General features: G+C 47.9%; 1 protein-coding gene across 5 annotated transcripts in view; it reads left to right on the forward strand.

Annotated features, from left to right (window-relative positions):
- Window positions 1-466: 466 nt before the first annotated feature.
- Window positions 467-24,566, forward strand: part of PLAU (plasminogen activator, urokinase) — a 39,097-nt gene continuing 14,997 nt past the window's right edge. The window contains exons 1-12 of one of the 5 annotated variants that reach the window (XR_448223.4): window positions 467-565; window positions 898-985; window positions 1,457-1,490; window positions 1,634-1,741; window positions 2,061-2,235; window positions 2,424-2,515; window positions 2,718-2,931; window positions 3,149-3,294; window positions 3,919-4,059; window positions 4,398-4,546; window positions 5,445-5,774; window positions 7,955-13,103. Coding sequence is in view for 3 of the 5 variants with exons in the window: in XM_007114342.3 (XP_007114404.1) it covers window positions 929-985; window positions 1,457-1,490; window positions 1,634-1,741; window positions 2,061-2,235; window positions 2,424-2,515; window positions 2,718-2,931; window positions 3,149-3,294; window positions 3,919-4,059; window positions 4,398-4,546; window positions 5,445-5,621 (1,293 nt within the window). In the remaining 2 variants the exon portion in view is untranslated. Of the gene's footprint in view, window positions 566-897; window positions 986-1,456; window positions 1,491-1,633; window positions 1,742-2,060; window positions 2,236-2,423; window positions 2,516-2,717; window positions 2,932-3,148; window positions 3,295-3,918; window positions 4,060-4,397; window positions 4,547-5,444; window positions 6,545-7,954; window positions 13,104-24,566 lie in introns of those variants that run through there. The other 4 variants (XR_008616062.1, XM_007114342.3, XM_028481555.2 and 1 more) reach the window with 4 other exon arrangements.

Here is a 24,566-nt window from a genome sequence, read left to right on the forward strand (position 1 = left end):
CACATTGCGAAAGAGACTTCACAGCTGTACGAGCTGCAGACTATGCCTCTAAGCCCAGGGGTCCGAATCAGTGTCCTAGGCAGGTGGGGGGCCGAGGGTGGAGAAGAGCTTTAGGGGATCTGGGAAGAGGCATCAGAGCTGCAGGAGAGTGTCTCCCTAGAGCCTCTCCTTTTGGCAAATCGGGGGGATGGGGGGTGCTGCACGGGGGCGGGGCCCAGGCCAGGTGAATGGGAGGAGGGGGCGGAGAATTTAGATGTCTCTCCATACCTCAGTTCAGACCTGGTTCGTCCCCCTCCAGTGGGGACCGCGCTGCCCCTCACAGTTTAGGTTGTGGAAGCCTGAGGGGTCCAAGGCGCGGCGGGTCCTCAGGGAAGGGGAGGGAAGGGAGTGGACGGGGCTATCCCGGGCTGGGGCGGGGCCAGGGCTGGGGCGAGTCTTAATATAGAGCCAGCACTGCCCGCCAGCAGCACAGCGCGGAGACTGGAGCCCTAGAGCCCGCCCGAGCATCAGAGTGTCCAGTAGTCCCCGCTATACCGGCCCTGCGCCCCTCCGGCCATAGCTGCGGGTGAGTGTGGACCTCCCTAAGAGCGCAGGGTGGATGCGGGCGACCCAGCTCTTGCCGGCTTTACTTCTTCTTACTCGCTGCCCCGGCTCGGCTGCGGCTGCACGCTGAGTCACCGCGCTCCGTGCCCATGTGTTCCCCTGCGGGGACCAGTGCAGGCTGCGCCACGACTTCTGAGCCTCCAGAGAGGATAGACGGCCGGGCCTGGGGAGCCTGGTCACCGCGGGCTCTTCCCGCAGGGGACTTAGGGGCTCCAGCCCTGAACTGCAGTAACCCACCCGGTCCGCCTTCGCGCGCTCCTCCGCTTTTTCCCCTGACTTCTCCTTCCCTTGTAGAGCCGCTGTCTAGAGCCCCAGCCTCGCCATCATGAGAGTCCTGCTGGCATGCCTGCTCCTCTGCGCCCTGGTCGTGAGCGACTCCGAGGTGAGTGGCTTCCCTGCTTTTGACTCTTGGCGGCGGGAGGAGGGGGCTTGCAAGACCCTTGAAAAGCACTGGGGAAGAAAGGGGCTGCATAGGAAGCTGGAGTCCTCCGAATTCCATCAACAGCAGGGCCAAACCCTCCCCGGGAAATACGACAGGTGTGGCATTGGGGCCTTGAGAACCAAGGGAGCTTGCACTTTTCAGCAAGGGAGGAAGAAGCCGCAGGGACTGCTCCAACCTGCTGGTATCTGATTTGTGAAGCTTGCTTGAGTCAATTCATTTCTCCCTGCTAGAAGCTGATGATCTTCCATTTGAGGGATAGTTAGACATGAACAGGGTAAGGAGAGAGGGAACTTGAGGGAAAGCTGAGTTTGGGGATTGGGGCCAGTTTATCCTCACCCTGGGGTCCCAGGAACATGGGTCCTTTGGTGAACTTTTCCTTTCAATCTCTCCCCCTGCCTGCATCTCTTCCAGGGCAGCCATGAACTTCATCAAGTGTCTGGTGCGTGTGAGTATCCACCCCTTGCACAATATCTGGTTGCACAGATATCTTGGAAAAGCCTCAGGAGGCAGCCCCTCCCTGTCCCTGCTGGCTCCCCCTTTGCCTCCGCCTATGCTCCTTGCTTACCCCCCAACCTTTGTGCTCTCCAGCGAAGTGTGGCTGTCTGAATGGAGGAAAATGTGTGTCCTACAAGTACTTCTCCAACATTCAACGATGCAACTGCCCAAAGAAATTCCAAGGGGAACACTGTGAGATAGGTATGGGGATCCTGACTCCAACTGGGGAGGAGGGGGCACCAGAGACTTGGGGGCAGGGAGACATGGGTGGGATGCAAGAGCAGGCAGGAATTAGGAGGTAGAGTGGGGGGCATCTTTATCCTCATGTGATTCACAGTCAAACATGAACACACACTAGCTCATGAAGCTGGGGCTGCACAAATGTGAGGTGGGGATGGAAGGAGACACTTTCTAGTATCTTCTGCCTCACTGAAATCATGTGAGGCCTGACAGGATCTCTAAAATGCCTGTCTGAACTTCCTTCTCTTTCTAATATTCTCATCCTCCCATCCTCCCATAGATACATCAAAAACCTGCTATCAGGGGAATGGTCACTCTTACCGAGGGAAGGCCAACACTGACACCAGCGGCCGGCCCTGCCTGGCCTGGAACTCTCCCGCCGTCCTTCTGAAAACGTACCATGCCCACAGACCTGATGCCCTTCAGCTGGGACTGGGGAAACACAATTACTGCAGGTGAGGTGGGGGCAGCAAGGACCCTCCTCATGGCCTCACAGAAACCCTCGTTACCATCTTTTCTGCTTGCCAAGTGCTGGCCATAGCATGAGAAAATCAAGGCCTCTGGTTGAGTCTTCCCTGGAGGGGAGGACACAGAAAAGGCATTCTGGGTTGGAATGGAACCCTTCTCCCCTCTGTGTTGCCAGGAACCCAGACAATCAGAGAAGGCCCTGGTGCTATGTGCAGGTTGGCCTAATGCAGGTTGTCCAGGAGTGCATGGTGCACAACTGCTTTTTTGGTGAGTGTCACTGGCCTGTTTATGATAGTGGGTGGAAGGGGACAAACTCATTTGTTCCCTTATTCCATCATAGAAGGGATAAGGAGGGAGGCCTGCAGGAGGGAGGCCTGCCTGGCCCTGAAAAACTGGGAGGTCAGAGGACCAGGAGAAGGACACTTTATCCTCCCTCCCTCCCCAAGATATCACTTGCTTTCTCCTCCAGGAAAAATTGTCCTGTCTCCTCCAGAAAAGTTACAGTGCGGCCAGAAGTCTCTGAGGCCCCGCTTTAAGATTGTTGGGGGAGAATTCACCACCATCGAGAACCAGCCTTGGTTTGCAGCCATCTATAGGAGGCACCGTGCAGGCTCTGTCACCTACGTGTGCGGTGGCAGCCTCATCAGTCCCTGCTGGGTGGTCAGCGCCACACACTGCTTCATGTATGTCCCTCTGTCTCTTCTCCCTGACCCTCCTACCCTACCCCAAACAAATCCCTTCCTCCTTCCCAGCAAAAGATTCCCCTTATTTCTACCCCTTTGGCCCCTCTCTATATGGCCCATGGCCTTGGGGACAAGTGATGTTCTGAGGTCGCTGTGGTGGGGGGGGGGAAGTGACAGGATCTCACGAGATCAGACTGACTGATCTCCCCTCCCACAGTGATTCCCAAAAGAAGGACTACATTGTCTACCTGGGTCGGTCAAAGCTTAACTCCATCACGCCTGGCGAGATGCAGTTTGAGGTGGAAAAGCTCATCTTACATGAGGACTACAGTGCTGACACCCTTGCTCACCACAATGATATTGGTGAGTGGAAAACCCTCATCTGCCGTGATGATGATATAGCTGTGGGAATGGGGGTCTGAGAAGAGACCCAAGTGTGAAGTTGGGGTTGTAGGGGAACTTGAAGACCCTGCTTTACACAACAAAGGAGTGGTGGGGAAGGGTTCAGAGTGGAAAACATGAGGGGCCTGGTGCTCCTCTGTAGAGTCCCTGAATTTCCAAGCAGGTATCGTCCTCTGGGTGGCAATGGCCCTGATGGCATATAGCTTGGGCTGGGATGCCCCTTCCATTGTTGGATGGAGCATCTGTCTGTCCCAGGATATATAACTTGGAGAGATTATTGGGCTGGATTTCAGCCCAGCTACCTCAGCCAGGGCTTTATGAGCTATTTTTTGCAGGAAAAAACTCATACAGCTGTATGCAGTTGCCCTGGCTGTCCAAGGCTTTGTCAGAAGCTGCAACAAAGCCCTTGAAGCATGGGACAGGGGAGACTTGTTTCAGGTGACAAACTACCAGCAGACCTCCCGGGATGACCTCTGACTCTGACATAGGGATAGACAGCCATTCCCTCAGAGTTTGGAGGGGAGAGATGGTGACCACCTGACTAGGTGGTGATCTTTCCCCTCTGACCCCTTCCTGCTCCCCCAGCCTTGCTGAAGATCCGTTCCAGCACGGGCCAGTGTGCACAGCCGTCCTGGTCCATACAGGTCATCTGCCTGCCCCCAGCGAATGGGGATGCCCATTTTGGCACAAGCTGTGAGATTACTGGCTTTGGAAAAGAGAATCCCTGTAAGTGACATTTGGGTCTGGCTGAGAGGGTCCTGAGGGAGTGTTGTAACCTGGAAGTGAGCTCAGCTTGATCAAGGGAGGACTGCGGTTGTAGAGATGGGAGCACTGTGGAGGCAGCAGATGGGTCCGGGGATGGAATGGGGAGCATTGTTTAGGGAATGATGAGTCATAAAGTTAAATGGGTGAGGGATGAGGGACTATAGGTGGGGTAAAGACTTAGATGTGGGTGGAAAAAAATAAGGGCTTTCGCTGGTAGGGACACTTTTTGGTCCCCTCCCTGGCAGAGAGTCCCAACAGAAACATTTTAATGTACATTCCTCCCTGTTTCCCCCATCTAGCTGACTATATCTATCCAGAGCAGCTGAAAATGACTGTTGTGAACCTGATTTCCCACGAGGAGTGTCAGCAGCCCCACTACTATGGCACTGAAGTCACCAACAAAATGCTGTGTGCGGCTGACCCACAGTGGGAAACAGATTCCTGCCAGGTGAGAGTTCCAGGCATCTTTCTCCATCACCCCTAGATCTCCCTGGGCTCCTGGGCCTGTCCCTACCAGCTTTGGGGAGCCTCTCTCCAGTCAAAATCCCAAGAAGCCAGGACCAGGGGTTCAGGTCTTAGAAGGTTTAAACCAGTCCTTATGTATTTACCAAACATTTGTCAAGAGCCTGGCTCTATGCTAGGCACTTCAGACTCAGGGAGGGAGGGGGACTAAGACCCTAAGAAAGAGAAAATAACAGAAAATGACACAATTCAGTGCTCAGAGTGTGGTGTGAATTATAAATGATCAGCTGTTTAGGAGAGGGAGGTGAGCACCAACTAGATGGTCACCGAGGGGGGCACTTTAGAGAGAATGTGACTCAATAGGAATTTGAGGAGGCAGAGGAAAGAAAAGAGAGCATTTCAGTTGCAAGATACAAAAATGAGAATGAGCACGGCATATTTTGGGATGGGAAGGAGAAGTAGGGTCTGAAAATGTAGGTGGAACTGTAGATAACAGGACTTTGAAAGCCAAGCAGGGGATTTTTTTTTTTTTTTTTTTTTGCTTTACGCGGGCCTCTCACTGTTGTGGCCTCTGGAGCACAGGCTCCGGACGCGCAGGCCCAGTGGCCATGGCCCACGGGCCCAGCCGCTCCGCGGCACACAGGATCCTCCCGGACTGGGGCACGAACCCGTATCCCCTGCATCGGCAGGCAGACTCTCAACCACTGCGCCACCAGGGAAGCCCAGGGGATTTTTAAACTTGATGTGGTAGGAAATGGGGAGTCACTAAGGACTTTGACTCTAGGAAACTCTCACTTCTCTCTCGGGCATGATTGGGTGGTAGGATCAGATGGCCCCCTTCTCACTTCTCACAGGGCTCACCTTTTGTGTCTTTGGCTTAACAGGGAGACTCAGGGGGACCGCTGGTCTGCTTCACCCAAGGCCGCATGACTCTGACTGGGATTGTGAGCTGGGGCCGTGAATGTGCCATGAAGGAAAAGCCAGGCGTCTACACAAGGGTCTCAAGCTTCCTGCCCTGGATCCACACTCACATTGGGGGAGAGAATGGCCTAGCCCTCTGAGGGCCCCCAGAGAACCAAGGGAAGAGACGGGTACCACCCACTCCCACAGTGACCGTCATTTTTGCAGTAGGGCCATCTGCACAGCTATATATAACGAAGAGACTGAGGAAGATGAGCTCTGCAGAGGTGGTTTTGCTTGTGCTGCCCATCAGGGTGAGTGACAGTAGCTTCACCCTCAGATACAGGTCTGGGTGCTGGACGCCCATATCTCCCCTGGCCAGGATGGAAGGGTGGTCCTGAATCATAATGGTATTGTCGTTTTCTGGACTAAAGCTTCCTGGAGTTAAAAATGGCATCTCCTGTGCATAGCTGGAAGGAGAGCCAGCTCCCTGGCAGTGGGCCATTCATGAGGCCCACTGTTGGGAAATGAATAATTTCCCAATTAGGAAGTGTAACAGAACTGAGGTCTCTTGAGAGAGCTTGGCCAATGCAGGAGCAGTGGTTTGGAGAGTAGGGACACTAAATGAATTGAGGGAAGGGCTCTGACATTCCATGAATGTATCAGGAAATGTTATATACACGTGTGTATGTTGGCACACTTGTGCACAGGCTGTGTTAGTGTAAGAGCTGGTGTTCTGTGTCTGACTGCAAGCCTAGATACTTCCCCAAATTGTATGGACTGTGACATCACACAGAATGGCCTGTTTGGAGAGGTTGTGGGGCCTGTTGGGTCTCCCAGGCAATGATACATATAAATGTATCATTCTGGGGCACAGACTGGGACCAGCACTAAATTTCCAGTTTCACTTTCACACAGATGTCCATTCTTGGCCAGTTATCCCTTCTGACCTTTCAGCCTAGTTCATCCAATCCTCACTGAGTGAGGTGAGGACCATTCCTGTACACTGAATATTTAATAATTATATTCTGGTATTTTTATTTATATCTATTTTTGTAATTTTGAATAAGTATGATTGATCAAATGTGATTTTTCTGAAGATTCTGGCTCTTCCCTCGTGCTTGTATGGGAGGGAGTTGGGATCATAAAAAGTAGAAAATGACAATGGTGGAATGTACCCCAGAGTTTCCTGTGGGGCTGTATCTGGACTTAATGGGGCTTTGGGAGGAAAGGCTAGGAGACTTGTAGAACAGACCCTCCATAGCACATAAGGTACAAAAATGTGCCCCAAGCCAGGAGTCCACAGCTTGGTAAATGGTGTGCAGGCTTTGTCAACTCCCAGTTCCCTCCTCAGCCTGATGCCTTTGTGCAGTGCACATCTTGTACAACTTTACACGGTGATCCTACTATATACTCTTCACTCTGCCCCCAACAATCCTTGGGCTGACTTCAACCAAGGGGGACATGTGCATGAGTGAAAATTGCTGATCCCAAACCCAGCCCAGCTTGAGTCTGTGGCATTCAGGAAACAGAAGACATAATTTCCCATCATCTGTGCGTGGGGCTGGTTCTGAGTTTCCTCAGTGTGTGTCAATGAAGCTCATGACCAGCCTTTGCTATCCCTAATATCAGAATCTAAAGCTGGGTGATAGCCTAATGGGCGTGTACATATATTTTGAACCAAACATCAGCTTCTTAAGAACTGGATGTAGAAGGCAGGTCAGGAGTTACAGTTGGATGCCAAAATTTTGGAATTTCCAAGCTATGCTAGTGAGTTTTGGCAGTGTTTCTTAACCAAGTCACCTGCGAACTTAAAATAAATAAATAAATAAATATAAATATAAATATAAAAAAAAAAAATATATATATGTTTATGCTCCACCCACAGAGATTGTGATTCAGGTCAGGGCTGGTGCCAGGGCTCGTGATTTTAGAAAAATTCCCTAGGTGTTTCTGATATGCAGCCCTGATTAAGATCCATTGGCGACAATTGGCCAGATCATGTGAAGGGCCCAATAAATTCAAGACGTGGTCAGCATATGTTCTCTGCATGAACAGTTAGATTTCTGAGTGGGGTTTGGGGGCACAAGGTCTCCTGGGCTTCCTGTTCAGAGGATCCCTAGACAATGGACCCCTGGAGGGCAAGGACCCAGAGCATTCAGCTTTTAATCCCCATAATCTAGCATGTTTCATTCAGTATGATGCAGTGGTTTCAGAGCATGGATTTTGGAGTCAGGTGGGCTGGACTAGATTCCCGGCTCTAAAATACTAGCTGTATGACTTGGGAAAAACTCTTAACCTTTTGTGCCTCAGTTTCCTCATCTGTATAAAAGAGATATCTACCTCCCAGGATTGTTCTAAGGATTCATGTGTTCATGAATCTCTCAGCCATAATCCTGGCACCTAGTAAAGGCACAAAAACAGTGGCTACTATTACAAAACTCTGTAAATTCTAGTAGAATTGAATGGAAACCCCTTCCCCTCTTTACCCCAGGATTGCATAGGTGTATTTTGTGGAAGCTGAAACCTGCTAGGAGAGAAAAGGCAAGATGTGAAGCTAAGGAGCCCAGCCCAGGCTGAGTTGCTGCTCAGCCTCTGCATACCCCGCAGGGGCCAAGAAAGATCTTGTTCCAACATGAACAGCACCAGCATCAGGGCTCACAGACACTGAAAACAGGAAGTATGAGCCCCACTGGTGGGTTGAGCAATGCACTGCTATACAATCTTCAGACCATTTCCCAGACACCTGACCGACCCCCAGCCAGCTGCTACCTCTTCCCAGTCACAGACTTCACTCCAGGCTAGCAGGGATCAGCCACTTCTCCAGCAACCAGTTTCAAGGCTCCAGATACGACCCTGTCACTCACTTTAGGGACTGCCTTTTTCTAGTGCTCCCTAAGTGCTGGACATTGTGCTAAGTTCTTCACCTATTATCTGGTTTAATCCTTATAACAATCCTATGGGGAAGGTGCCATCCTTAGCCCCATTTAACAGCAGAGAAAATGGAGATACAGAGAGATTAGGTGACCTGCCCAAGAAAATGTGGCTGGTAAGTAGCACAGCAAGGGTTCAGACCCAGGCAGCTGGCTCCAGAGTGTACAGGCCCAGCACTCTCAGCAGCGCCCAACCTGAGGGAAGGTTAGCAGCCTTCTTTTCAAGCTCCCTACTTAGCAGGGAGGCTAAGTGTATCAGAGTTTCAACCCTGGCCTAGATTATAATTCTTTCCTCTTAAAAGATTCCCAGGCCAAGTGAGCAAATCACACTCAGACACCAGTTTCAAAGTAAACCTTTACCCTTCACAAGCAAACCTCAGCCTTTTTGGTTGAAACCTGATTTCATTGAAGTGGTTTTTGTTTTCACCAGAAACCCTCCTTCTGAAATAGTCTGTGGCTCATTCTATTATCAGGACTCAACTTGATTTCCACTCATGCTCTGCCTTTCCCAAGCCAACCCCACACAGCAACAACACCCCTGAATACACCCCTCCACCCTCACCCCTGTTTGTCCACCTTCCTCCTCAGCTGCTGACATTTGAGCCTGCCCTTTGAATCACAGTGAGAGGAGTTTGCTGAGGTGTTCTTTAAATAACAGTACTACTGAGGTATACTAAATCCCATACCATACAATTCACCCATTTAATTTAAAGTGTGCAACTCAATGATTTTTAGTATACTCACAGAGTTGTGCAACTATCACCACAATCAATTCTAGAACATTTTCATCACCTCAAAAAGAAATCCCATACTGGGGAAGAGGGATAAATCAGGAGCTTGGGATTAACACACACACTACTATATATAAGATAGATAACCAACAAGGACCTATTGTATAGCACAGGGAACTCTACACAATATTCTGTGATAACCTATATGAGAAAAGAATCGGAAAAAGAATGAATATATGTATAACTGAATCACTTTGTACACCTGAAACTAACACAACATTGTAAATCAACTATAATCCAATAAAATTTAAAAAAAAGAAACCCCATACCTATTAGTAATCACTCCGATTTTCTCCCCAACCCCCTCAGCCCCTAATCTACTTTCTGTCTCTATGAGTTTGCCTATTCTGGACATTTCATATAATCATATAACACCTAGTCTTTTGTGACTGACTTCTCTCCCTACCATGTTTTCCAGTTTTATCCATGTTGCAGCATGTGTTAGTACTGATGCTGAGTTTTAAGTAGCAAATTGGGAGAAAAGATAGTCTAGGCCCCCTTCCGACCTTGCAGTCCCATTAGGAGTCATTCAACAACCTTAAAAGAAAATTTTTTTTTTAAGGACGTTGACATCAGGCACTGTTTTAGATGCTGGGGATACAGGAATGAATAGGACATAGTGCAAGTCCTCAAGGAGCTCACAACTTTGTGAAGGAGACAGAATGATGACCACAATTTAATGTGATAAAAATGGTAATATTTTTGCTATAATAAAAGTATGTATAAATGTGTGGAACAATGATGAGGAAGCAAGTAATTCTGCCTTGGCAAATCAAGGGAGACTTTCCAGAGGAGGTGATATTTTACCTGGGCCTGCAAAGATGCAAAGAAATTTGCCAAACAAGGAGGAGAAAGGCATTCCAGGCATAGGGAAGATAATGAAGGCATGAAAAGAAAAGCAAGGTGCTCTCAAGAAGCGATGAATAAACTGTTGTGGTAGAGAAAAGAGTTGGAGGGGCAGTGAACAAGCATGGAGTAGGGGTGGAAGTAAGGAGCTGCTGGGATCCAGCAGGTGAGGCCCCTTAGGCAGGGCTGATACTTAGTAGCAGGTGCCAGTACTGCTCAATCTCTAAAACACTAATGTCAAGATCCACACACACCCCACCCCTGACATGGTCCCCTGCCACCCAGCCTCTTTCCAGTTCTTCATAATCCAGCAACCACAGGGTTAATGCCTGGCAGAGGGCCCCTAGCAGGGGCCTCTGAGATTCCTTCCCTCCTCCAGCTGCCTTCCATGTGTTGGTACTCTGAAGTCCTGCTAGTTAAGTATTTTGAATATCACTTCTTGCCCTCAGGTAGTAAATCTAGAAGGTTAAGGTCAAGGAGGCATAAAAAGTTATTTTTCTCTGAACTAAAAATTTCCACCCAATTGTAAAAGTAACTATAAAAGTAAAATGCTTCCATAGCATTCCACAGCCATTTTTTAAAACTAATTTTTTTTGGAGTATAGCTGCTTTACAAGGTTGTGTTAGTTTCTGCTGTGCAGCAAAGTGAATCAGTTATATGTATACATATATCCACTCTTTTTTAGCTTTCCTTCCCATTTAGTTCACCACAGAGTACTGAGTAGAGTTCCCTGTACTATACAGTAGGCTCTCATTAGTTACCTATGTTATACATAGTAGTGTATATATGTCAATCCCAATCTCCCAATTCATCCCCCCTCCACCTCCCCAGCCATTGTTAACATCTCTAGCTTCTTGAGTCTCCTTTGCCATCTCAACCTCCTCTACTTGGCCCTGAATATTGGGTTCCCCAAGACCAGACACTAGACCAGCTCCTCTTCCCACCCTAAACTTTCTCCCACACAGTCTTATTCACACCCAGGCTTAAATTGCCATCAATCAACAGTTGATTTACAATGATTATCTCCAGCCAGACCTCTCCTCTGAGATCCAAACCCTTACTTTCCATTGTCTACTTGACGTCATCTTTTGGTTTTCACATATAGGGCACTTCAAACTCAACCTGCTCTGAACCAGCCCTGTCTTCAGGCCCCAACCCGATGGGCTTCTTCCATTACTCTCTATCTTGGGTGATGGCACCACTTCCATTCACATCCAGAAACCTAAGAGTCATCCAGATGCTTCTCTCCTTTCACCACGCACCCCCTACCATCCCATCCATCTCCAAATCCTGGCAATTTGCCTAAGAGTTCTTTCAATTTATTTTATTTATTTATTTATTTTTGGCCCCGTTGGGTCTTCGTTGCTGTGCGTGGGCTTTTCTCTAGCTGCGGCAAGCGGGGGCCACTCCTCGCAGCGGTGCGCAGGCCTCTCATCGTGGTGGCCTCTTCTGTTGTGGAGCATGGGCTCCAGGCGGGCGGGCTTCAGCAGTTGTGGTGCACGGGCCTAGTTGCTCCGCGGCAGGTGGGACCTTCCCGGACCAGGGCCCGAACCCGTGTCCCCTGCATTGGCAGGAGGATTCTTAACCACTGCACCACCAGGGAAGCCCTGCTTAAGAGTTCTTGAAGTCATCCATGTCTCTCCATTTTCACCACCACCATTAGCTGAGCCCATCCCACCATCAACTCTTGCCTAGACCACCACAATAGCTTCCCAACTGGCCTCCCCCATTGACTATCTCTCTTTTCACTTCCCCCACACCCCCACCAATCCATTCTGCTCATCTGAAGCAAGAAATATTTGAAAATGCAAATGTGCTTAATAACTCCCATTGATCCTGGCTGGCTAGCTTGGGCAGGGTCCAGCCCCTACCTCCTCTTTAGCTCCACCTGGCAACAACCTCTCCCAGGCTTGCCCTACTCAGCCATTCTCTTACTCATCAGTTCCTCTCTCACCACAGGGCCCTTGTTAGTCATGTTCCTTCTGCGTGGGACTGGTTAAGTTCTTCCTCATGCTTCAGAGATCTCTTTGCCAAGGAAGTCTTTCCTGGGTTGCCTCTGTCTATAGAAGGTCTCACTATTTTGTCTACAATCTCATTATACTATGTATCACCTCTTTGATGCACTTGTCACTGTTGCAATTTTACTTCTGCTGCATCACTATTTGATTAACGTTTGCTTTTCCCCACCAAAATGTAACCTCCATGAGGGACAGTGTGTGGTTTTTTTTGTTTTTTTAAATTAGTTATTTATTTACTTTTGGCTGCGTTGGGTCTTTGTTGCTGTGCTCCAGCTTTCTCTAGCTGTGGCGAGTGGAGACTACTCTTCATTGTGGTGCACAGGCTTCTCATTGTGGTGGCTTCTCTTTGGCTTCTCTTGATGCAGAGCATGGGCTCTAGACGCGCGGGCTTCAGTAGTTGTGGCTCGCGGGCCCTAGAGCGCAGGGTCAGTAGTTTGTGGTGCACGGGCTTAGTTGCTCTGCAGCATGTGGGATCTTCCTAGACCAGGGGTCGAACCTGTGTCCCACGCATTGGCAGGCAGATTCTTAACCACTGCGCCACCAGGGAAGTCCTGACAGTGTGTTTTGATCACCACTAAATCCCCAGCATCAAGCATGATGTCTAGAATATGGCAGATATTTAATAAATGTTTACTGAATGAATGCATTCTGAGGTTTCCATTTTTTCTCTGCTTCTTTTTTACATAGTTGTGTTCACACTCTATACATAATTTTGTATCTTGTCCTTTGCTTTTGTCATATTTTGTCATAAGCCATTTCCTGTGGTATTGCAAATCTCTCCAAGAGAGATTATTTACAATGTATTTAATAACACCCATCCAACCTACCTTTCTAGATTGAGGCATCATAAAGTATGTGAAAGTTATTTGTAATCTATATGTACATATGAGACAGTATTATTTGCATTTAAAAGGAAATGGGGGTGAAATTTCTCTCTGGTGCCCTCCCCACCATTGCCCTTATACCTCTTTTCCTCAGGCATTTTTTTTTTTTTTTTTTTTTTGGTGCCCTTGTTCTGCCTGACCACCTAGTTAAGGTCTAAAATAACTCATTAACTTTAATATGCTACCAGCCCAAAGAGTTTACTTTTTTTTTTTTGTGGTATGCGGGCCTCCCCCTGTTGCGGCCCCTCCCGTTGCGGAGCACAGGCCCCGGGCGCGCAGGCTCAGCGGCCATGGCCCACGGGCCCAGCCGCTCCGCGGCACGTGGGATCCTCCCAGACCGGGGCGCGAACCCGGTTCCCCTGCATCAGCAGGCGGACGCGCAACCACTGCGCCACCAGGGAAGCCCCCGAGTTTACATTTTTTAAAAGGACTTCTAAAAGAAGGGCATTACAGCCAGTTTGGTGAGGTTTGGGGGATGAGAGAGGACTCAAGATATTCACTGATTCATTGGCTTATTCTTCACTCATTTCACTCATTCATTTAACAAACATTTATCAAGAGTTGGTCATGGGTCTGGCACTGTGCTGTGTACTGGGTGTAGAGATGAAAGCCCCAGTCTCAGCTTCAAAGGGCTAAAGGTAAAGTGAGGGACAGACAAGCAAATGAACAGACTACAGTGAGAGCATAGCTATGAGGAAGATGCGTGAGATGGGCATGGAGGGCTAACAGTGGAGTCTCAAAGGGCAAATATGGAAGGGGCAAATGACAATCTGAGTACAAGAAACAGTATGTGAAAAGGAAAAGAGGCAGGAGAATGCATGGAGCCCTCAAGGAACTGCATGTAGTTCAAGTGGATGGGCTATACAGGGCCAATGTTAGAAAGGCAATTTGGCTGGAGGAATTGCCGAGAGCTGAAACCTGAGGGCCTAGAGGACCCTGCCTGCCACATGAAGGACTTTGGATTTTATTGTAATGGGGAGTCATTAGAAAGTTTGGAGCATGTGACAGCAGTGTGAAAGATTTGAGTAAAAGAAGATTCTTTGGCCTAGATGAGACTACGGGCAGGGAAAACCAGCTCAGAGATGAGTACAATTAGCCAGGTAGGAGCTGAAGAGTGTCTGAACCAGGGCAGTGGCAGTGATGTGGGAGGGGAGGGTACAGATATGGGAGATTTGGTGGGGATAGGATAGACTTAGAGTCTGGATGGGGTGAAAGGAGGAGAAGGACCTATCATTTGGTTTAGCCTCCTGCCTTTGGATAAGCAAGATACTGCATAATTTTACAGGTGAGAAACTGAGGTTTCACTGTAAGTGATTTCCCTAAAGCCATACCTAGTAGGTAGTTGACCGAACTCTAGTTCGGTTACTACTGGTGCAATTTTGAGGATCAGTATCTACAGGGCAAGCTAGACCTGCTGATGGCCTATGTGACTCTGTCCACTCAATTGGAAAAATCCTCATCACCATAATCACCAAGTGGTGATGTCATCCAAACCTGTGGGGGTTGACGCTTGTTTCCTAAACATCCCAGGTCTGTTCAGCCCTGTGACTGTGGTTCTGACTGAAGGAACTTCTCCAAAACCTCAGTGAACTGGTGGATGGGTCTGTGGTATGTATAAGGGGATTAGCAGATGCTGTATCTAGCTGTTTGCCTTATGGCTTCCTAGAACTGAGACATGACTTCTGGTGTTCGGGAAGATCATATGCACTTGGCACATAACCAAGCTCTGCATGCAGGGTGTGAAGGTGAAGTCGATTTTGTAAGAACTCTGGCTGATGGTGTTTTCAACCCAATCCCTCCATCCCTCTTTTCTGTGGTCTGCCAATTGCCTTTACTTTCTCACTCCCTCTGAATATAAAGGGAAGGGAATGACTTTCCTTTCTCACCTGGCTCTTCTCATCCTCGCTCTGCAGTCTCTTTAGCTCTGTCTTTCCAGAGCTGGCGTCAGTGCCATGGGTGAACAGGACTCTAGCTCCAGTTGGGCTTTCCCCCTGATTAGCCTGGTGACATGGGTCAGCCCCTACCTCAGATTTTCTCTTACTCCTCACTACACCTGTATACCTCTTTCCATCACAGGCAGAGAGGCTCTGCCTGGGGAACTCTAAGCTTTTGAGCCCCAGGGGAGCTGGACATATATGTGGAGTTAACAGCTGTCCATCAGATCACTTTTATTCTCCACTGGAATTCGGCCACCATCCCTGGACTTGGAGAGCTATTAGAATTCTGCCAGATGCTCCAATGGTGAGCTTACCAGAAGTCCTGCTCTGACAGCCCCTTCTTGTAGCCCCATCACATCAAGACTCCCTCAGACACTTACCACGGCCCTTTCTCTCTCCTTAGCTGGACTACTTCATGGCTGAGAGAATGAGGAGGAAGGGGGGGACAGAGGCACGGGGTGGTATAAACACTTTGCTTAGAACATCCATCTAAAGCAGTGGCTCTCCAAGTGTGGCCCTTAAATCAGCAACTTCAGATCACCTAGCACATGTTAGAGGTGCAAAATTATCAGCTCCCACTCAAACCTACTGAATCAGCAACTCTAGAGGTGGGGCCCAGCAATCTGTTTTAACAAGACCTCCAGGTGATTCTGTTACATACTCAAGTTTGAGAACCACCCATCTAAGGCATTGATTCTCAGACTTCAGTATGCACACGAACCACCTGGGGAGCTTGTTAACCATAACGTGGTTAAACAAAACTGGATTGGTATCTGGGCAACTGTATTTTTAGCAAGCTCCCTAGGTGATTCTGGTATTCATCAAAGATTGAGAATCACTGATCTAAGGAATTCATTTTATCAGTTAGCTGAGTCTCCTGGGGAGGGAGCAGAGAGAAGGCTGTGGAAATGCCTCTCAAAGTTCCAAATGCCACCTGCATCTGAACTTCTGGGGAGCTTGCTAGAAAAGCAGAATCTGAGTATCAGATGTATTGACCCCAAATCTCTGGACCTGAGGACCTGGCAGCCACATTCAGAGTTCTCCAGGTGATTCTTATGCATGTGAAGTTTGATAACCCCGGAGCAACAGGTCGGCAGGCATTCTCAATGATGGATGCATGTTAGAATCACCTGGGGAGCTTTAACAATGACCTGATATCTGAACCCAACCTCCAGAGAGTCTGGTTTAATTGGTCTGGGATGGGGTTTCAATATTTTATACAAGTCGTCCCTCCCACCCCCACCCAAGTGATTTTAATGTATCGTTAGGGTTAAGAACCATCAGGTTAAAGGATGATGCAGATCTGGGAAGTCAGGAAACAAGAGAAAGCGAAGGAGTGCCAAGGAAACAATTGGTGGAATCCTGTGGGGGAGGTTAGAAATGTCAAGTTGGAAATAGGGAGGAGATAGAAAGGTGGCAAGGGCCTCAGGTGGGAGGGGGAGTAGGTTGGCTTGAGTGGTGTGGAGCTTGGTGTAGGAAAAGGGTTAGTGTATTAGTTTTCTACTGCTGCTGTAACACATTACCACAAATTTAGTGACTTAAAATAACATAAAGGCATTATTTTACAATTCTGGAGGTCAGAAATCCAAAATGGGTCAGCAGGGCTGAATTCCTTCTGCAGATTCTAGAGGAGCAGAATCCATTTCCTTGCCTTTTCTAGCTTCTAGAGGCTACCCACATTCCTTAGCTCATGACTCCACATCACTCTGACCTTTGCTTCTGGCATCACATCTCCCTCTCTCACTCTGACTCTCCTGTTTCCCTCTTATAAAGATCCCCTTATACATTGTGATTATGTCGGTCCTACCCAGATAATCTAGAATAATCTCCCCATCTCAAGATCCTTAACTTAATCACATCTGCAAAGTCCCTTTTTTCATGTAAGCTAACATAGTCATAGATTCCAGGGATTAGGATGTGGATATTCTTGAGGGTCATTATTTGGCCTACAACAGTCCACTCTCTGGCCCCCAAAGATTCACAATCATCACATATACAAAATACACTCACCCCCATTCCAATATCCGCCCAAATCTTGACCCATTAGAGCATGAACTCAAAGCCTAAAATCTCATCACCTCAAAAGCCCCAACTTTCATCATCTAAATATTCTTTTTTTTTTTTTTTTTTTTTTTTTTTGCGGCACGTGGGCCTCTCACTGTTGTGGCCTCTCCCGTTGCAGAGCACAGGCTCCAGACGTGCAGGCTCAGCGGCCATGGTGCACGGGCCCAGCCACTCCACGACATGTGGGATCATCCCAGACCGGGGCACGAACCCGTGTCCCCTGCATCGGCAGGCGGACTCTCTACCACTGCGCCACCAGGGAAGCCCCAAAATATTCTTAAAGGTATGAGTGAGGCACTGGATATAATCCATCCTAAGACCCATGTTCTCTCCATCTGTGAACCTGTGAAACTCAAGAAACAAGTTATCTGCTTCTAGGAATAGGCATAGGATAATAGTTATAGACATTCTCATTCAAAAAGGGAGAAAATGGAAGGAAAAAAGAAGTCACTGGTCCCAAGAAATGTCAAAATACTGCTGGGCAAACTCCTTTAGGTTTCAAGGACTGAGAGTAATCCTCTGTGGCTCACGGCTCTGTCCTCTGGGGTTGCCCCTCCTCTCTCAGAGTCATTCTTCCTTTTACTTGAAGGGTAACTTATGTTTGCAGCAAGAACTTTTATCACCCTGTTTCCTGCCTGTGGAATGTTGAGAGTCTGATAATCTTCTTGCATTTTGTTTTCTCTGTTACTTTCAGTCCAAATTGGCAGTATTTCTACTGATATAAAATTCTTAAGAACCTTGTGGGTCTCCCACGTATGTCATAGGCATTCACTCCATTAGATAAAAGTCTTCTCCACAGATTTTTCTTGGATGATCCCATCTCTATCTCTGGATTCTGCTGAGATGGTTGTGGGGATCCATGAGTAACATGCCCAATCCATTGTAAGAGCATTTTGTAGTAATAAATGCTCTGACTTTTTGTATTAGCAGAAGGTCGTCCAGCCACAACTTTGACTTTCTCTCTAGAGTATTGTTTCCTGAGAGTGAATCTGCTAATTATAACATCTTTTCAAATCTGGATAGGGTGAGAATTTCCCAGACCACTAAGTCCTGGTTCCTTTATATTCAGAGTTCTTCCCACAATTTACTTCTTTCCTCTCACATTTTACTATACAGATCAAACATAAATCAGATTGCACCTTCAACACTTTGCTTGGAAATCTCCTAAGCTAAATACCCAAGTTCATTCCTCACAAGTTCTGCTTTCCATAAAACTATAGGATACAATTCAGCTAAGTTTCTGCTACTATATAACAAAGACACCCCCCTCTTCAGTTTCCAATAAAATATTCCTCACTTCCAGGCCCTCACCAGCTGTACCTTCAATGTCCATATTTTTACAAATATTCTGTTTATGATTTAGATATTATCTAAAACAATATGTTTTCTCTACTGTGCTCTTCACTTTCTTCTTATCCCTCACCAGTAGAGTTTTTAACATCCATAGTTCTACTAACAGGCTGTTTAAGACAACCTAGGCTTTTTCTATCATGCTCCTAAAAATTCTTCCATTCACTGCCTACTGCCCAATTCCAAAGCCACTTAGTTTTTAGGGTATTTGTTACATCAGTGCCCTACTCCTGGTACCAAAATCTACATTAGTTTCCAATTTCTGCTATAACAAAGGACCACAAATATAGTAGCTTAGAATAATACAAATGTATTATCTTACAGTTCTAGAGGTCAAAAGTCCAAAATGAATCAGCAGGACTGGAGGGTCTAGGTGGAATCTATTTCCTTGCCTTTTCCAGTTTCTAAAGGCTGCCCACATTCCTTGGCTCATGGTCCCATAACACACTGACCTCTGCTTCCTTCATTACATCCCTTCCTCTCACTCTGGTCCTTCTGTTTCCGTCTAAAGGACCCTTGTGATTATATTGGGTCCACCTGGATAATTCAGGACAATCTCCCCATCTCAAGATCCTTAACTTAATCATATCTTCAAAGTCTCCTTTGCCATATAAGGTAACATATTCATAAGTCCCAGGGATTAGGATGTTGACATCTTTGGGAGGCCACTATTTGCCTACTATAGTTAGCACAGCTTAATGGGAGTGGAAACAGTTGCTTCAAGGACAGTTACAGTCAAGCAGAGGTGAAGTTCCCCAGTCTGCAGTCCAGCTTCTCCCAGGGTTGGGTTGGTCATGTCTGGCTGGCTCCAGGAAGCCCCTGGCGTGGCTGAGATGTTTGGTCAGTGACATGTTTATTGGTGTTCCTCAGGCCCTGGACTTTCTCCTCTACTCAGAGAGAGGAGAAGGGAAATAACATTTACTGAGGGCCCACCAAGTACCTGTAACATAGACAGGCAAAGGAGCCCCAGATTCTTGATTCTCTATCCTAAGTCCTTGCCCCTGGCCTGGGACTCCAAAGTCCCTCATAGAGCAGGGGTTCTTAGCATCCACAATCAGACTTGTAGTGGTCCCTGCAACCCTCAATGGCTAATCTCCTTCCTGGGCGGGCAGTTGTGTCATGTTGGGCAGCATCTTTCCCTCCCTGGCACCTGTGTGTGACTCAGACCCCCAGGTAAAGCCCAACCCAATGGGAAGTGACTAAGCATTGAACTTTGCTTCCTCTTACTGGGGAGAGAGGAGGAAGCCTGAAGCTGGGCCTGGCCCTCCCCCTCACTCAGATTTCTCAAGATACTGAGGGAAAGGGTGCGGCTTTGTAGGTGACCGCACCAGGGAAGGTCCCCTAGAGCATCCCCACACTTCTGCTTTTACTGTGTGTGTGTGTGTGTGTGTGTGTGTGTGTGTCTGTGTGTGTGTGTGTGTGTGTCTGTGTGTGTGTGTACAGTTTAGGAGATTTGAGGGTGGTGGGCATGCTGGGATCTACCAGATTTTCCCACCTTCTACCTTGCTGCCTTAGAGCAGAGTCTAAAGTTTGTTTCCTGCACCCAATGAGACAATTTTCTTGAATATGGAAAGTGGGATTTGGGGAATCAGGAGGACTCTTGCCTATTGCCCAGGCTGGAGTCCAGACAGTGCTAAATTACAAAGGCTCTGTTTAAAATGCATAGTTGGACATCTCTGGAAGGTTGCATGGTACTGTAGTTGTCTCTAGGAAGGGAAAGTGGGTGGTTGGAGGACAGGAAAGGGAGCCTTACTTTTCTCTCTTACTCTTCTTTGATAACTTTAAAATTTTGTTCCATTTGCAAGTACTCCCTATTCAAACAGAAAGAATAATACATGGTTACCCGAGAAAGAAGAGAAAAAGAGAATCCTTTTCCATATTAGTGCTAAAGTAATTCACAGTGTTAGTCATTGACTGGACAAGCACTATGGCATCCTGTTGGACATCAGGCACTGTACTAGGTACTGGAGACTCTGCAGAGAGCAATGCAGCATCCCTTGCTTCACAGAGATCCCCGTCGGGAGAGTGATTGAGACAGAGAACCAGGCAATGACCACGCAATGTCAGAAGCGTGATGATGGGGAAGGTTCAAAGAAGGCTCCTCTGGCCAGACTCGGGGAGAGGAAGCCTTCCTGGACCTGGTGCTGTCCATGCTGAGACTCGAAGGGTACATAGGAGTTAACCAGGGGAGAAGAGAGAACCAGGCATATGGAACATCACAACAAGTACAAAGACTGCAGGGGCCATAAAAAAATCTCAATTGCTTCCCTGGAATTGCAAGCACTCGATAGCTCTGGAGTGTTGAGTTTGGAGGGAGTGTTGGAGAAATGAAGTTAAAGAGGTAAGGTCAGGGCTTCCCTGGTGGTGCAGTGGTTGAGAATCTGCCTGCTAATGCAGGGGACACGGGTTCGAGCCCTGGTCTGGGAGGATCCCATATGCCACGTAGCAACTAGGCCCGTGTGCCACAATGCAGGGGACACGGGTTCGAGCCCTGGTCTGGGAGGATCCCATATGCCACGTAGCAACTAGGCCCGTGAGCCACAACTACTGAGCCTGCGCGTCTGGAGCCTGTGCTCCGCAACAAGAGAGGCCGCGATAGTGAGAGGCCCACACACCGCGATGATGAGTGGCCCCTGGTTACCACAACTTGAGAAAGCCCTCACACAGAAACGAAGACCCAACACAGCCAAAAATCAATCAATCAATCAATAAATTTAAAGACAGAAATCTATTAAAAAAAAGAGGTAAGGTCAGATCATGAAGTGTTTTATAAACAAGTTTAAGATCAGTTAGTGGTCACTTTGAAGGCAGGTGTGGAGCACCTAGGGACAGGGGTTAATAATAACCCACAGGTATTGGAATGCTCTTTTATGCCAAGATCTTTTTACATAAGTTTCTTCATTTAATCCTCCCAGAAAGCCTGAGATATTTACTATTATTTTTTCTCTATTTTATGAGTGAGGAAACTGAGGCTTAGAGAGGTTAAATTCAGTGGGAAACATTACAGGGTCACACAGGAAATACTATAGATGTCTCAGCACACAGCTGGCCCAGGGCAAAGCTGGGGTCTCTCCGAGGCACTCACTCAGTCTGCAATGTTACTTCCTCATTCAAGTAGAGCAGTGGTTCTCAACAGGGAGTGATTTTGCCCCTCAGGAGACATCTGGCAGTGTCTGGAAACATTTTTGGCTGTTACAGCTAGGGGGATGCTCCTGGCATCTAGTGGGTAACTAACAACCTACAAAAGACAGTCACACACAGCGAAGAATTATCTGGTCCCAAATGTCAATAGTGCCAAGGTTGAGAAATCCTGAGACAGAGAATGAATTGTAAAGGGCAGACATAGGGAGGTAGCCAGAGGGTGACCGTGAGAGTTTTAGAAAAAACTTTGGTTTTAAGGACTTGTGTATACTGTACTGACAGCAGCAGGAGACAGGGGTCAGTGGCAACAAAGCCCTGGATGGACCGGACACATCCTTTTCCCAGTATGCTCCTGCTGCTCCCAAGCACCAGTTTTAAGAGTTCAGAGAAAACCAATGATGAATTATCCTAGAGTTATCCAGAGCTAACTCTGAAGAGTTTCCTGTCACCTGATAGACCCAGGACTGTTAAGGGATACTAGCCAAGATGACCGCCTCCTCACAACCATATTCTGATAGGCCAGGGCTCCCAGCTCTGATCCTGCTGACACATGGTATTAGAGCCCAACATTTTTGGTCAATGCATAATTTCAACAAATGATAACAAGCAGCAGCCAAGAGACCAGAGACACAAGAAGAATATTGCAAACCTTATTGCCTGAATATGCTATTCTCACAAGTATCCCTTCCACCTGGGTCAAGAGAGGATATTAGGTGGGTTACCTGCCTACTCACTGATTTAACACACAGGCCAGGAGCCCTCCCTTGTCTTTCTACCTGTAAACTCCAGACTCCTATAAAGTGGGTCTTTATAGGAAGCATGTAAAAACTCAGACGATGAGGCAAAACACTGCCTTAGTTTCAAGGATGTTTCGTGTTGGGTACTTGTACTCCTGAGTGCTTTAGATCAGCAGTCTCCAGCCTTTATGGCACCAGGGGCCGGTTTCATGGAAGAAAATTTTTCCACGGACCAGGGGTGGGGGTATGGTTCTGGCAGTAATGCAAGCGACGGTTCAGGCGGTAATGCTAGCGATGGAGAGTGATGGGGAGCGGCAGATGAACTTCGCTGGCTCGCTCTCCCTCCACTCACCTCCTGCTGTGCGGCCGGGTTTGGTTCCTAACCGGCCAAGGACAGGTGGTTGGGGACCCCTGTTTTAGATCCGGCATATCCCTCAGTTTCCAATCTTTACCTGAACTCTTAACTGTTTCCCTCCTGGTTCTTGTCTGGCTCTAAGGTTTGACTCTCAACAGATGTTTCTGTCCTAATTGGGCTTTCCAGCAGACCTTGTCCCTGTTCCAGGCCTACATGAGTCATCAAAGTCTTGCCTCTGTCTTCCCTATTATAGCTTTTCATCTTGCCCACTGTCTTAGCCCTGAGAGTGAGGAAAAGTTGTCCCTAGGGCCTAGGATCTAAGAGTGCTCAGGAAGATCCACCTTTTCCTACATCTGAGAGTCCATTCTTAGACAGTTAAATTCTTCTAAACATCCTGTGTTTCCCAAAGTGTCCACATGGAAATTCTGGGAGGTGTTAGTAGATACTAAGTGGAACAAAGATTTCTGTAGCCAAATAAGTTTGGGGAATGCTCTGTGGACTTAGTTTCTTGTCTACAACAAGGCTTCTCAGAGCCCTTGACATACTATGTTCAGAATAAAGGTCCAATAAGGGCATTTATACAGTTCACAATCCATTACCCCAAACCCTTGGGATGAGATGTATTTGGAATTCAGAATTTTTCAGATTTCAATAAGCTAATGTGGTGAATATGCTATTTATCCCATAGCATCCCCAGCAGAGTGGGACAGGCCCTGTAATCACATATTTCTGCAGAAAAACTTCTGGATAGTCACACTAAGTAGGTTAAATAAAGAATCTGAAAACTTACAGGTCAATTTAGGTCAGGTTCTGTCCCTGAGTTATGAAAAAACGTTTGGTTTTCAGGACTTTTTGGACTTCAACATTGTGAATAAAGGATTGTGAACCTGGGTATGAAGCCCCACCAAATATATTTTGGCCACAGAACCCCCCTTTTCCAGGAGCATCCAGTAGGAATAGCATCCCCAGACTCTTGACACCTGAGATATTGGTCTGCAAAGCAACTTTGCCAGGGGAGGGAACACACTGTGGCCTCGCCAGGCACTCACATTAGCCTCATCATCTCTGGTGACAACTAGATGAGATGTGGATTCTAATAGCTGAACAAGGAGGTGGAGGTTGAAAGACTGAGCACCCACCAGACACAGCAGATCTGGTTGGGTAGTCACGGTGCTCAGCCTTCAGGTCCTGGGTGGAAAAAAGGGGCATGCGGAAGAGCAGCACTGTGGAAACATGGGCTAGTGTTTTCCTCCTAGCACTCTTCCACATTTTTCAAATTGCTTTAAAAAACTTCACTTTTTTCCCTCCCTGATTATTGTTTTCTACTGCAAGGAGTTGTTCTGAGTGTTGCTGAGGGAGAGAGGCAGGCCCAGTGCTGATGTTCACCCTGAGGGCAAGATGCTGGGTCCCTGGGAAGACGGCTTCCTGTTGTTCTGGCATCATTGTTCTAGGCCAGAGTTGAGGTGCGGTTGTGGGGCGCACATGAGGCCAGTGTCCCCTGGGTTAGGAGGAGGATGCTGGATTTCTGGAATATTTCCAGGAAGACTTCCTGCTTTGACAAAAACAACACAAACACAGGAAAAGGGTCTGGGGCCTAAGGAGGAAATAATGAACCAGAGTGGAGACTTTGGGATGGAGGCTTGTACAGAGAACAGCCAGGTACAGGGAAGCTTTCCCCTCGCCATCCAGCTATGTTCCTCCAGCCAGCGGAGAGCATTTCTCCACTGAGGGTGACAGGTTGGGAGTTGGAAGAGGGGGACCAGTAACTCTTGAACCTTCTCCATCTTCCTCTTATCCACTCTGCACTTAGTGTCATATTTCACTGTGGCCTGGTCCATGGATGGTGGGGGTGGAGAGGGGACAGTGGACCAGTGGCCATTTAGCTAGGGCCTCACGTTTATGAAGGGCCTCAAATACAGACCTTAAATGTGTAGGGTTTTATATCCATCAAAGAGTTACACTCGGGCTTCCCTGGTGGCGCAGTGGTTGAGAGTATGCCTGCCGATGCAGGGGACACGGGTTCGTGCCTCGGTCCAGAAAGATCCCACAT

This window comes from Physeter macrocephalus, chromosome 20, assembly GCF_002837175.3.
Source record: "Physeter macrocephalus isolate SW-GA chromosome 20, ASM283717v5, whole genome shotgun sequence".
Lineage (NCBI taxonomy): Eukaryota > Metazoa > Chordata > Mammalia > Artiodactyla > Physeteridae > Physeter > Physeter macrocephalus.